The 14,632-nt window shown below is 39.8% G+C and overlaps 1 protein-coding gene across 3 annotated transcripts in view; it reads right to left on the bottom strand.

The window, feature by feature from the left end:
- Positions 1–11,989, bottom strand: part of MED27 (mediator complex subunit 27) — an 83,667-nt gene extending 71,678 nt beyond the window's left edge. Inside the window, exons 1-2 of one of the 3 annotated variants that reach the window (XM_061352729.1) lie at positions 11,713–11,989; positions 9,502–9,646 (exon numbers count right to left, since the gene is read on the bottom strand). In XM_061352729.1, the coding sequence (XP_061208713.1) occupies positions 9,502–9,646; positions 11,713–11,918 (351 nt within the window). In that variant the 5' untranslated portion in view covers positions 11,919–11,989. The remainder of the gene's footprint in view (positions 1–9,501; positions 9,647–11,712) is intronic. The other 2 variants (XM_061352728.1, XM_061352726.1) reach the window with 2 other exon arrangements.
- Positions 11,990–14,632: the final 2,643 nt, after the last annotated feature.

Genomic DNA, 14,632 nt, shown 5'->3' with positions numbered 1-14,632 from the left:
CCACCGCTTGAGTAACAGTACATGCATACTTTTTGTCATGCTTGCAGATCCTGGGAGGCTTTTAGTGGGTATTTTCAATATCGATTTCCACAGGAACTGCAGTTTCAGATAATGAGAAGTACATACATCTATTTTTGAATATACTGTAAAATGTCACATCTAGATACAATTCTTTTGTGTCTAACGGCCCATGCAGTACACACAGCACCTCTTATACTATGTGTAACTGCCAGTTACAGAAGCATAGAGAATCCAAATACAACCACCAAATTAATAAAGCCTGGTATCTGTTTCAAATAGAACTATTTGTTCCAAAGCACAGTTCTGAACATCAAAGACCCCTGTGATTTTATTACATGCTGTAAGATGTGGCCATTATACTCTGCTTTCCAACCAAATCTAAAGTAGTCTTGAAAATATCCTTAGCATTTCAATATGGTCATTACTTTTCATAATAATGATATATACTAATTCTACCCAATAAGTATCTTAGTTATTACTGTCAGCTTGTCTGTCAGTATATGCCCTTCTAAAGAAGTCCTATCTGGGAACAAGTCAATCTAACTTGAGATATTCTATGATTTTATATAAAAAAAACCACATACGCCAAATGCATATTTTTAACTAAGGCACCAAGCAAGCATACAACTGCAGTCATGTGCCATTTCACCTTTCAGATTACTTACAACATCCAGCAATAGGCATTTAACTCAAGTACTTAAGCTCTCAGGAAGCTCAGTGGAGCATGACAGGACCCTTCACGCTAACCCAAGAATATTACAAAAGAGCACAAGAAAACTGATGCTTAAGATACATAAACTTTTGATCTTTCTGTGAAAAGATCAAAAACATGTTAGACTAACACCTGGTAGAATCAATGAGCTTTCATTACATCTTCTTTTATTAATTCAGAGGACATCTTTTTCTAGGCATAGTGTACTGAACAAATGTCAGTGGATAAAAGATTTTATTGATGTTTTTGTTTCTTGTGCAAGTGGAAGCCTTGCACGCAGGCATTTAAAATTAGATAAAATGAACTACTGTACATGCTTGGGTTAATCTTGTGCAGCAGAAAAAGTGATAACATGTACTGATACGTCATCTTTATCTTCAGAACTTCAGGATTTTACAACTCAAATAGATTTAAATGCTAGCTTACACCAAAGATGATGTACCAACAAAAAATAGTTTGGAGTGAAGCAGCTCCAAGTGCAATATTCATATTCTAGTGTCTACTCTCTCATCAACCCCAAACCCACTCCACTGTGCGACTCCTTCAACTTCTAGGAGAACTACATTATGCTTGTGCAACTACCAAACAATCCTGACAGCCATAATGTTACAAGGGCTACAATTCTAGTACCACATTTAGAATACTGTTTTTCCCCATTTCTACTCCCAGCTGACCCAAAGCAGAAGAAAATAATTACAAGGGGAAAGGGGTGAAGAAAAAAAACAACCCCAAGCCCATTTTTCAAGAGGCAGCACTTTACAACTATAGAAGAGTCATTCATCAGAGCTCCTGCAGAAAGCAGAACACCAAATGCAAGTATCCCTAAAAGCTGGGTCCAATACCCAGCCAGACCTGAACCAAAATCCATCTCGAAAACAAGCATTTTCAGAAGAATGCAAAATGAGCACATCTGCTGGAAAGAGCTGACTTCCTTGATGGCCTGCTTGATGTTATTAGTGAAGTCTTACAACTTCAGGGGGAACAGACAACTTTTCTCAAATTAGCAAGCAAAAATCTATTTTACTATCAGCAATATTTTGGAAAGAGCAAACTCACTCTGAAAGGTCAGAGATCAACCCCACACCTTTTTCACTACACCTCTGTGTATGTTAAAACCAAAAAACAAGCACAGGTATCAACAGTAATGGTACTGATGTCGTGGTATGTAATTTCTATTTCACGTTCTTCAACTGTCACAGCATCAGAGCCTCAAAACAACAACACTCCAGCAGGGCAGGATTGTTCTTTCCTCCCAGGAAAATAAAACCCAGTATGCACTGACCTCAAGAGGGAAGAGATTTCATGAATCACCATATACCTTTGCATTACGTGTCTTCAACATCAGCAGCTAAGTATTACCTACTGCTGGATAAAAAAATGCTACCACATTTTTGCCAGATGTACCTTTCTAGGCAGCAGTAACCAAGCCAGTGATATGAAGTGCACTTTTAATGACACCCAGCTCCTTACAGACTACTTTCAGTTTTATTAGCCTTTAGGTGATTTCCATGCTTTGTAGCCCAGTTATCGACAGTACCTCATTAAGACAAAATGGGGAAGAATTGCTTATATGCAATTCAAACAATTACATCACTCTGTGAACTGTCTGTGGGAGGCAGCTTTAGTAACTCTGAAAGAGAACTCCAAAAATGATTACAGATGAGCGTACTCCTGCATTGAAAAAACACAAATAAGTCACACAAAAAGACCTGACAACAACAATAGCAGAGAGCAACAGGGTGACATCATTAAATTTTCCTTTTTATTTGATTTCCTCTAGAAGCCGTAAAAAAAAAAACAAATCTTTTCCATATAAAGAATATCAATGGAATGATTATCACCTGTATCAGTTATTTTATATTAGTGTTCATATTCCTTGAATGCCCTTCATATGAAGGTTCCCAAATGCTTTACAAACATCTTTAATGTGCCTCAAAGAAAGCAAGGCATAACTTTGAATCTCTGAAAACATTCTCTGGGCTTTCATGGTGGTCACCATCCGCTAGATGATAAATCAGTCAGTTGTGCCACCGAGAGCTGAGATAGCAGGCAAACATGAATTTCAAAGTAATGCTGGGTCCAAGGGTTTCTTACAAAGCTCCTCTTGGTCTGCAGTCCTACATATTCTTCAATTAATCCCCAGACAATACGGATTTCCAGTTCTACTCTGTTGTATTTCTCAACTTTGTCCTTTTCTGACGATCTGATGTTTGTACCACTCTTAATCATCTACATACTGCATTTCTGTGTCTGTGCATGGTTTAGTTTGCTTCAAAGTCTGTTACTAATACAAAGCAATGCAGTTTTAACAAATTTGATTAGAAAGGGAAAGTGTTTGCTGACTTGCAAATCAGGTAATTCAGCCATTCAGCATGAACCACCTGAAGAGTTCTTCCAGAGTTTAAAAAAGGAGTTTAGGGGATGAAGAACCTGGACTGGCCAGAAGTGTTTTGGTTAATATACAGCTACATCAATCATTTCCATCCTGAAATAGGCTAACAGCTAGAACATTAATACTTATCAAAGAAACGGGGAAAAAAACCCCACTCATTAGCAAATAAAGGGGTTGCAAAGCATTAAATAATTCCCACCAGCTGACAAGGGGGCTGTGATTTATAATAGTGTGTATTGATAGATCATTTCCCATAATTTGGAGAAGTGAGACTGGTACTGCTTACAGCATTATTTTGATCACAGCCTTGCAAAAACACTGTGAATAACAACAAACACCAGGAACAACAATATACCAGATCGCATTCTGGGGCTGATTCAGATTTGAAACAGAGTATTTTAACAAAAATCAAGTAAGAAAGGAGTAACGTGTTTGGACACATACAACCTTATTTCACAATAGCATCCTAGTGTGAATTATTACTATTAAAAGTCTGGGAAGATCACAGATGTAAAACATTCAAACTACATAACAGATAAGCCAGAAGCAAACATCAATTATTTCTCAACAAAAATTCAGCAACAAGTTACTCATCAACACTGGTTTCTTCCTGAAGTAACAAACTAACCTCGGTCTACCAAAATGCCAAAGAAATACAACTAGCCTGCACACTGGCACAAGGTGGCATATGTGGCAAATTCTCACTGCCACAGCATCTTTCCAGGAGTACAAAGGAAAAAAAAAAAGAGATGGGTAATTTTCATTTCCTTCTGTTCCAATTATGAGGTGTCAAAAACGCTTTTATAGTTATACATGGTAACAGCAAAATAGTTAAGATAGCCCTGGGTTGGTTTTTTGTTAAAAACCAGCACAGGAATCAAAGGCAAAGAAACAAGTCCAGGAGCTGAAGATTCCAGGGATTCCCAACTGAGGAAAGAAGATGCATCCTTCAAAAAGAAGACTGATTTTATCCATAGCTGATTTTATCCATCCCAACACCCCAGATGCTGCTTTAGGCAGGATCTCTCAAGAGAATAAAACCAATTCAACATACTACAGCCGTTGATTCTGCCTTTACTTTTACTGTTGCTATTATTACAATGTCCCATTTTCATTATGGTTTTCTCTATTTTCACTACTCTTCCATCTCCCTATATTCACAGTTTTAAACTATCATTGCACAGCTCATAAATATTTAACATCCCACCATTTTCCTTCTCCAGTAAACTCTACTTAGACTATTGTCATTCCTGCCCACCCACCCTGTTGTATATTTTGGGGCAAACACTTGTTTCTTTATCAAAGCTTTTCCAGTGCTTTTTCCCCTCATCACTGTAATATCGAGGATAATTTAGTGGCCACCCCTGCAATTGCTGGTCACTAAAATCAACGCCACAAGAATAAAAGTCAATATTCTCCAGGCAGACAGCTGAGGAATAATTAATAACTAGAGCAGCTGGAAGCAAAAAGGAAAACACCTGTTTTTCTAGTCATATTAAAAAGAAAAGAGGTGGAAAAAAGGAACATTAATGTAATCCTCAACAGCAAGGGCATTTCACCAGAACATTTGCCTAAATTCACATAAAATTAAAACCCCATAAAGGGCATTTTTCCAAACTGCCAAGCAAACAACATTACTCACTTGCTGTATGATACCTGGCATCTACAAAGCATTTCTGTCCAAATAACCCAATGCATTTGAGACACATTTAGACTAGAAACTCTCCTGAGAAGTAGGCTAAATATTATTGTCCTATTTTATTCCTAAGAAAAATGAGGCACAGAAAAAAAATCATGCATCCTGTTCAAGGTTAGAACAAAAATTAATAAGAAAAGCAAGAACAGAATGCAAGACCAGCTCCTGTTTTGTGCCCATGTACAAGAAAACACCAGTTCATGTATCATTCATTTCTTCAGTGACAGGAATATAAACTCCCATGACTTATCTGCACAGGAAACAACTCCACAGCCAGTAATCCCTAAGAGCCTTTCCACTCCAGCTTCCTTTACAAAATACTGATTCTGCTGTTACAAAGCAGATTAAATGTGCTCTTCAGACTGCAACAGAGATATCCTTGTAGGGACTCATCACTTTGCTTCAATTCAAATCTTCTTCTACATTTTTTTTCATTTGTTCCCTTCTATGAGCAAACCAAGAGATTTTAGTCATTTCAGATCTTTACTTTAAGTAACTTCTTCAGGGCTTCTGCTCGCTAAGGATACCACTATCTCGACCTGGACCACCAACCTTACCGCTCTCACCCCTGCAAGCATAGATGATCTTCAAAAGCCACCTTCAAAAGCACTGGGCAAACATGATCCAGTTACCATGACACAGTTTTCCTCAATACCACACATTTGTTACTGGCTGATACTGCAGTACACCTGGGAAGAAAATATTTCCCAATTTGCAGGGATGAAATCTCAGCAGAATAAACTGGATCTCCATGACACAGCATGTCACAACATTATAACACTGCGTCTCTGTAGAAAAAAAAAAGTCCTGAAAGGACAAAATCTTGGCCACCTGCCTGAACTTCCAAAGAACTGCCAACATAATAATTCAGTTACATTGTCCATGCTACTGTAAAATTACATTAAATTCAAAATGTTTGAGCGCATCCAAAAAATCTAAGATTAATGTTCCTTGGAATGAACACTTTGTTTTACAATCCAGATGAACAACAACAAAAACCCCTTATTCCACAGTGGCTCTCTACTATTACGGTTAATATTTAATGTCATTTATTGTCATTAAACTCAGTATTTGTGTTTAATCAATACTAAGCTACCAAGGGCAGTCGTAACAAGTCTGGACTTTCTCTAGGGGCTCTATTGATTTCTTTTTTTGAGGCCCACAACAAACACAATTTATACAAATAATTTATCAGGGAATATGTCAAAATAATTTAATAAACAAAACCTATAAATTCCTTTTCTGTCATATGACAGAAAATAATTTTAAATTAATTAATGGTAGTCTCAACAGTTCGATTTTAGATTTGTGTAAAACCAAGAGGAAGCTATGAAGTAACAAATAATTGAAATCCAAACATTTTGTAATGTATTTCACCATGCAGATGAACAGTAATATTTTTATTTCATTTTGTATTTGCCAGTGTATTACTTTTAAATTAATTTATGACAAGTCCTGTCCAGCTTTGTTCAGCTAGAACATTTACAATGCGCACACAAGTTGCCATAACCTTCTCACAGATGATGTAAATCCTACTCACACAGGAAGTCACAAAGTCAAAGTTGATTTTTTTTACTTTCTGCTTGAGGTGGTGGGTAACAGCCTTCCGAAACACATGGTTATGATGACTTTTTAAGTATCATCTCACAAAGATAAAACAATACCACCACCACCACTCACATACGCCTACGTATATAGGCTGAAAACTATAGAAGTGTTGGAATTGGAGCAAACAGACAAACACAGCTCTGAAAACAACAGAGTATACAACACTGCACTTCAGTCAAGTTACAATCGTGTTCATGGCTACAATTGTTCTGAATTTTCCCCACTTCTACTGCTCTTAATGATATTGTTCAAAAGCCTGAGAAGAAACTCCTTGCTACAAAAGAAAAAAAAAAAAAAGGGACTTATAGAAGACAGCATTTTCACTTGGGCAAATAAACTCTGCTAGTACTGCTATCATTCAGCAGCTCAGGGAAGACTAAGACTTAGTTTGCTTCTATCCAAAACCTCAAATGTTTCTTTAAGCCTGGTAGAAAGAGTAAATTCCATAGCATTGGCTTGGCAGTTGATCCATTTTGCTTATCCCTTCAAATAAATAAAAGTTAATAAGCAGAGTCTCTAGCAGTGACTAAAGTTCAAATGCTGAGCATGAACTACTTGACAACACCCCATTAAGAGAGGGAAACTTGCCCTATAAAAACGTTTGCCTTGCTCAGTGCACATAAAATATGCTGTATATTTTCTGCTTCACTGGAATCAATGGAAACACCTTAGCAGACACTGCCTCAGGCATGCACGGGGCGAGGGTATACAAATGCTTTGCCAAGGGCAAAGAGGATGCACAGATACACACTACAGGCAATAAATAACCTCACTAAAGCAGCAGATGAAAAAAAAAAAGTTTATACCACTCAAAGAATGAGTTCAAACTCCTGAATTCCCCAAACCTGCATCTACTCTGACCATCAGAATTAACCTAACTTGATAAGGCAAAACCACAAGCTTTACTAAACATTTTCTATATGGATAACTGTATAATATTGGCTTGATCACATCATCAGCAAGTATTTTCTCCCCCACAAAACACTTCTGTGACCCAGAATTGAGAAGAAATATCGAGAAATACCCAGTTGCTCTTATTCATCTAATGATGCTCTTATTCATGAGACCATGGTCTCATCTCCAGCAGAAAACAAGCAGCACTCAGGAACAAGGAAATCCAGCATACAGGGTCTTGTTTTAGAATTGACCCAAAGATTTTAATCAGTATTTCAGTCTAGTAAGTGCCTTCAAAATCCCTTTCATCTAAACTTAGCACTGATGCATTCTCCCTACAGTAGTTTCCCTTGAAATCCAGACTAATGCAAGAAGCAAGCACCTGGTAACAAAAAGTAAAACAGCAAAACTCAGCACATCTAGTCCTGACTGTTCCAGGCCCCATACACGCAAACCAGAAAGCCTTTGATTGCCACTGACATCTTAGATTTCATCTGATCAGGCACAACAATCGTTTTACAAAAAAATTCAACAGACAAGATGCATATAACTACCAGAACCAGAATTCAACTACAGTTACTAAGCAGAGACAGACAACAGGAAAAAACAAAACAAAACAAAAAACTACAAACTTCCTAACTTGCCAATAATACTTTATCTGCATTACCCATAGAGAACGATAGCTCATTTTTATCTTATCTAATATTATATCTTCAGTATTACATTAGAGGTCACATATACATCCTCTCAGGAAACAGCACTTCAACTGTAATGAAGAAAATCTTTTTTTCTTAAATTTGAAAAGGAGGGGGGAAAAAATACCAAGTAGGCCTAAATATTGGTGCACAGCTACTACATGCCTCCACACAGCCCACAGTCAGCAATCTACTTACATGACTTCTACTGATACACAAAGAAGCTAAAGCAAAGAAGAAAAAGCATTGAGCTCTTGCTTGCAATAAGTTCAACTTAAACTTCCTGTGTTTTTCAGCAGTCCTTTGTGAGCTCTGTTAAACCCCTGGAAAAGTAAAGTTCCTTTACAGCTGCATGTGTATGTAATTAATACATCTGACAAGCTGTTGTGTTCCCAAACAGCTGCTTCCATTATACGAACAACTAAACCATCTGCAAAACTATTTGGTAAACTACTGTAGGTAAATATCAGGATGGCAGGTGCTAATAAATAACAAGCACTGCCAAGATGACACACTTCTGTAGGGAAAGTTTTGAGTTTTCCCACTGTACTTTTCTGCATTCCTGGAGCAGGCAAACTTAAGATACTCAAAAAAAAAAGGAACTAATGTTGTGACTCACAGCAAAAGTAAAATTAGGTTGTTGGCAAATATCTCTGAAATCACAATTACATGCAACCCATCTCTACTGCAGTAAGCCGAAGAGTTAGGTCAGTAAATCTGCAGGTAAAAGTGGGTCTTCTCACAATATGTAACCAGCCACAGCTACAAGTATTAATCGTGGGAAGTAAAACAAGTTGACAAGTGTCAGGTAAGCCTAATCTCCTATGTTAACATTTGTATCTTAGGGAATTTTCTGTTTAAATCTGTATGATCTTCACTATGCTTTGCATCCAGAACAGCCATTTAACTGAAAAAGCTTGTCCATGCATCCAAGACCAGATCAAAATTGGGCTTTTGCTTGACCCAGCATCAAAACAAAGCTGCAAGTATAAAGAAATAACCATTCTAATGTCCAGTGTCTCATGAACCACAAGGAATGATTAATGCAACCTCAGCTGAAATCTATGAAAACTAAACTAAACAAGCTATTACTTGTGCAACCAATTGTGCAGGAAAAAGTAAGAGTCATATAGGTAGGTATGATCCACCTAAAATTTACAAACCTGCTTAAGTTTTAGGTACAGACACACTGATTAAAAAAAACCAACAAAATATATGCTGAATAGCTACCATGGAAAATACTATTCCGCTTGGGACTTAACACCCCCTTTGAAAAACAAGAGCATACCTCAGTATTGCAGAAAAGTCTCCCCTTCAATACACTATTTTTACCCTTGAAAATACATCTAGGTACATATTATGCTCCTCAACTTCATAAAAAACTTGGCATTTTTAACAGTCTCACACATTCAGGAGTCTACTGTATCACAAACCAAACATCCTGTAGAAATACACAACTAAAATGCATGATGTATTCTCTTACCTTATTTGACCATTTATAGGCTTGAAGAAGTTGGCTGTATAGAGGCGTTTTGTCCTGAACAGGATCTAAGCTCAGGAGTCCACTGTTGTGCAGGGGGTGGTTCTCAGATGGTTTACCCACTAGGTTGCTCAGACGCTCCAATTCACTGAAAGAAAATAGAATGGCATTTTTTAAGTCAGATCTGCAGATACAGGTATTTGAGATGTATACTCCTTAGTGTTAAGCCTGGAGATGGTCCTGCAGTGTTTGTGACTACTCTAACCAAGTATACGCATTCCAAGTTCTTAAGGCAAGGAAGCATCTTCTGATTTCTATGAACAATTTATACATTTGTAGATGTGTAAAATATTCAACTAAAGCATAACAAGCACCAGTTTCCAATGAGGGGAAAAAAAAAAAAATCACTGTGAAATGATCTATTCTTGCTTAATTTCTCAATAACAAAATGTGAAGCAATTTTTAAAACTTGCATTCAACAACTGCAGAAGAAAGCCTGGCTACTTTGCACAGACAAAAAATATAACTTTTCAAGTTACATGACTAGTCAGGTGCCTTTCCTTTTGACTTCTGGATGTTACACCCTACTCTGAATTGTAGAGCTTTCACTAAATTAAAAGCAGGATTAAAACCTTTCAAGAAGTGATTTCTGAAAAATCTCTGTAAAGAAAAACCCCCAACTATCTCAATTTGCATTTAATAAAGGTTATGAAAATAAACACCAGCAATCGGAGAACTGACAGTTATAAGACTTCCACACTTCACTACCACAAAATTCTCCTTCATTAATCATCTTTCCTTCCAGTTTCCATGGCCTACATTCTTTCTAAGCTTCTGGCATGGTGAACACTCATGGATGTGCTTATTATTTCTTGACAAATTACAACAAACCAAATGTGAATAGACATAATAGCTATAAGGCTTTGTTGCGCTGGGATCCCAGTCCATACTTCCATGATGTGAGCCAAAGTCCACTGATAACATTAACTTCAATACACTCTGGAGTATTCCCCTGCTACTTGAAATCTATGTTTCCCAAGCATGTAAGAGAATATGCAACACAGATAAATTGCAATATTCGGGGGCAGTTGTGTTTCCAAAAAATAAAAAACAAATATACTCTGAAAGAGTTATCTTGCAGGGAATCAGGAAAGAAATGGTCATCAAATCACTGATAAGCACATCTGCTAGTGATGGTGACACAAGAACTGGTGGAGGTTGATGATGAAGACGCTCTCAGGTATGGTAGTAAGGATTGCACAAGAACTTCACAGCACTGAAATCCTGGTTGATAAACTGCAAAGCAGCAGTAGGCAGACAGGATGCCTCCTCAACTTGAAAGCAATTAAAACCAAAGTGATACAACAGAAGGCTGTAAATCTATACAAGGTCATTCATTATTATCTACCATCTTTCCCAACAAAAGGAAAGAAGCAGGCAACAAATTACATTAACGTTATTAGAACTGAAAATCAGCGTGGTTAAAAGAAACCAGTTCTTGTAAACCAGATCCTAGAGGCCAGAAGGTGTGCTGGGAAGGGTGATTCTGTGCTCGCCCTGCCCTTGGACACCTCATGGGCAGCACTGATGGCTCCCAGAAGGATATGAGGGAACCCAGCAGTCTCCAGCAGATCCACATGGAGCATCAGCCTCAACAGTTCGTCTCTGCACAGACACACCTCCTGGTACTAAACAGCAATACTCACGTATAGTGACTTTCCAGCATTACAAGTTTTGATAATAAAACAAAAATTCTTGAGCTACTTGGATACTACTACATATAGTCAGCGCCTAAACGAGTGAGATATTTGTTGGGTTTGGTTTTTTAACGCAAACACCTCAAAAAACAGAAAAGTATCTCCCTGCAACCAAAAGCATTCACCTCACCAATGCAACCTCACTGACAGCTCCTTTGTTTTAACAAAACAAGGACCACAAACAGGTAAATAGGATCAGTTTCATCCCTGTGAAGACTCCGGCACAAACCACCACAAAGTGGTAACACGCATGATGTTGGAAGGAATAAAATGGACCGTTTTCACGTTTATTTGCCTAAAACTTTCTCGGGGACTGCGAACGGCACCACCGGGCACCTCCTAAGGGCCAGGCCCGGGGCTGGCGGGGAAGGACCCAGGGAACCCTCTCCCTCCCCGGGGCCAGGGTCCCGGCTACACCCCGAGGCGGAGGGAAGCCCCGTCGGTACCGGCTGCTCACCCCAGGTCGCGGCTGACGGAGTGCAGGCTCTCCTGGAAGGCGGCCACGAAGCCCTTCTCTCGGCCCTCCAGGGTCTCCTTGTTCCGCATCCCATCCTTGAGGCAGTCGAAGACCCGCGTTACACTGGAGCGCAGTGCCTGGATAGCGGCGATGGCTTGAGAGAAGGCCTCCAGGTTCACGCCGGGGCTCAGCACCCCATCCGCCATCTTGCCCGGCCGGGCCCGGCCTCTCCGCAGCGGGCCCTGAGGTGCGCGGTGAGGCCGCGGCTTCCCGGGGCACGCTGGGAAATGTAGTGCGGGCGCCGCAGGGGCGGGGCGGGCCGGGGCGGGCCGGGGCGGGGCAGGAAGCGGTGCTGCCCCGGCCGAGAGAGCCGGGGGGTCGACACCAAAAAGCGCTTTTCAGCCTTTTATCCTGTTTTTTATAACATAAGGGATTTCTCCATCAAAAGCGGGGGTTCCCCGTGCGCCCTGTGCCCGCCGCCTGTGACAGGAACGGTCTGCCCATCTCAGACCCCAGGGCAAAAGGAATGAGCTGGGGCAGTGTTTCTCCTTCCTCAGAAACACGTTTTTTTCCAAATACCCTCTTTTCTTGTATTTCCCTGTGCTTTGCATCATTCTCTGCTCGCAATATAAGGGATATTCCCTCCCCCGTGGAAGCTGGAGGGTGTTTTCCAGGCACAGAGCCAGAAGTAAATGCATTTAAAATAGGGAGCAATGACCTGTGTCCTGCTGCAACAACTGCGCTTAGCTTGAAGAAAGCAAAGTGCTTCTATAGGCCTTGAGCTCATGGACAAACTGAAGATCTGATGGTGTTACAGTTCACATCCCAGTCGTGATTCCAGCTGAAATAACAAGGACCTTCATTACTGAGTATTTGAGGAGCACTGCGGAGTTCGAGAGGGCTATCATAGCACCAAGCAGTTTGATTCTGTAGGAGCTGCTTGTGCCTCCAATGCCACCACCAGCAAGTTCCACCCTTAGAGTGCAGCTAAAATAAATAGAGTTAAAACAAACGCAGCACTGCGCCATCCAATAGTCGCTCCGCGCAGACTAAATTGCAGCACAGGGCTAGGTTCTTTGGTTTCTCAACTTCTAAAGTAAATAACAGCCTCTTTCATAAAGCTATTAATTAAATTCAGGGAGCACCATCCACACAGCCTGATCCTTTAGTCAGGATGCGGAATGGAAATGAATGCGACAAGGAACAGCAGATGTGTCAGTGGCCAAGCGAAGCGAGGCTTTGCCCTCCGCTCGGTGACACTTTGCTGTCTATCATACATCGGAGACTGAAAATTGCATCTAATCAATTAAACATTCTCAGACAATAGTGATAAGTGAAACCCTATTACTTAGCATAAAGAATGAGAAAATGAAAAGTTTGCGGTTTTACTCCTCTTGAGCATAGTAATGCTGTTGTATCTGAGCACTGGGGTAAAGCAAACCTGGAAGCAATGTAGGCTGAAGCAATGTAGTTCAACCTACATAAATGGTGAAATATATAATGGTGTACTTCAAAGAATCAGCAATGGACCGAGCACACTTAGTAAGGCAAATGTGAACAAGTCAGGAATAGTTCTTTATGTAAAAAAGCACTGAACCAAAGTATAGCAGCCCCAGGCAGAAAAGGACAGGACTGTTTCAGCCAGACCAGCAACTTACTGGTTATGGAGCTGTAATATTAGTTATGTTAGACATAAAACACCTTCCTCTGGACTATAATAGATTGGTGAAGAAGGCACTGTGTTATCATAAGGGAACACTTGGAGGCTAAAAGATCATTCCTGCATGGCTTTATTCTTTATTCCTCTCACTGCAAAGTTCAGGCTCTGGGTGCACATTGCAGATGTCTGTAACTTATTTTGTATGTTATTCCTTGGAAATGGGTGATTCTTTTCCATTTATTCCCCTCTGATGTAAGGTTTATTTTTAAATAGATATTTTCAGCTGTTAGCATCACATTTATTTTAACTATCTCTAAGATTCCCGTCATTATGGTGCCCACGTTCAAGGATTTATGATTTTACATCCTACCTGGAACAGTAAAAGGCCTTGACAGTTGTTTTAATATTTGGAACAAAACAGTGGCCTGACAACAAATCTATAGATGTATGAGGAACTATTTGGAACTTGCCCCTAAGGAAAAAAACACAGCATAGCTTTGGCTTAGAAACTCAAAGGAGGGCATTCACATTTCTTGCTCCAGGGATTGTTTTGCCTTGCATAAATGAGGAACCAAGCTCTCCTGAGCAGGCAAGAGGCAATGCAGAGCATTTTGAACTCCACTGGCTCTGTGGGGAGTTAAGGCAGACTTAGCTTCAACACCTAAAGATAATGATTTAAGAAGAGAACAGGAGGTCCCATTCCTCGTATTACTCCTCCTCCTGTTTTGCCATATCTAGAAGGAAAAGACTGCAGAATTTGATGTGCTGGTCTATAGGGCATTGCCTTACCTAAGTTGCTCACTGTGTTATTTTAAGCAATATTCCTTAAGTGGCAGCTTGCCCAGACCAAAGCAGTATGCTAATTTCATTTTCATTACAGGTATATTGTAAGTGGGCATAACGGATATAAAATACATGAAACCAGGATTTCTCCAAGGTATCCCTAAAAATCTTTTTGCCCTAAAATCACTGGTGAAACATAAACCCAAGAATCCAGCTGATGTTCAAAACATCTAAAAATCTTGCTGTCTGACAGCTGTTGAGTGGGCTCCTGCAAAATTATTTGGGTAGCCCAATATGGACACATATCCACGTCTGTGCAAGCGTCAGAACTGACATCTTTTATCCTCTCCACCAGAAGTTCAAGGACCTAGTGTGCTCCCTCCAAAAAAGGATCACATTTAAAGCATATGGGTTATATCCACATCACATAACACGGTGTCCTGTAGAGATGCAAACAGCAGCTGCAGTCCTGGAAGC

The sequence above is a fragment of the Neopsephotus bourkii genome, unplaced genomic scaffold, assembly GCF_033783945.1.
Source record: "Neopsephotus bourkii isolate Nb327-2 ecotype Australia unplaced genomic scaffold, CSIRO-AGI_Nbou_v1 NB_659, whole genome shotgun sequence".
In the NCBI taxonomy this organism is placed as follows: Eukaryota; Metazoa; Chordata; class Aves; order Psittaciformes; family Psittacidae; genus Neopsephotus; species Neopsephotus bourkii.
This window is presented reverse-complemented; position numbering and strand designations above follow the sequence as displayed.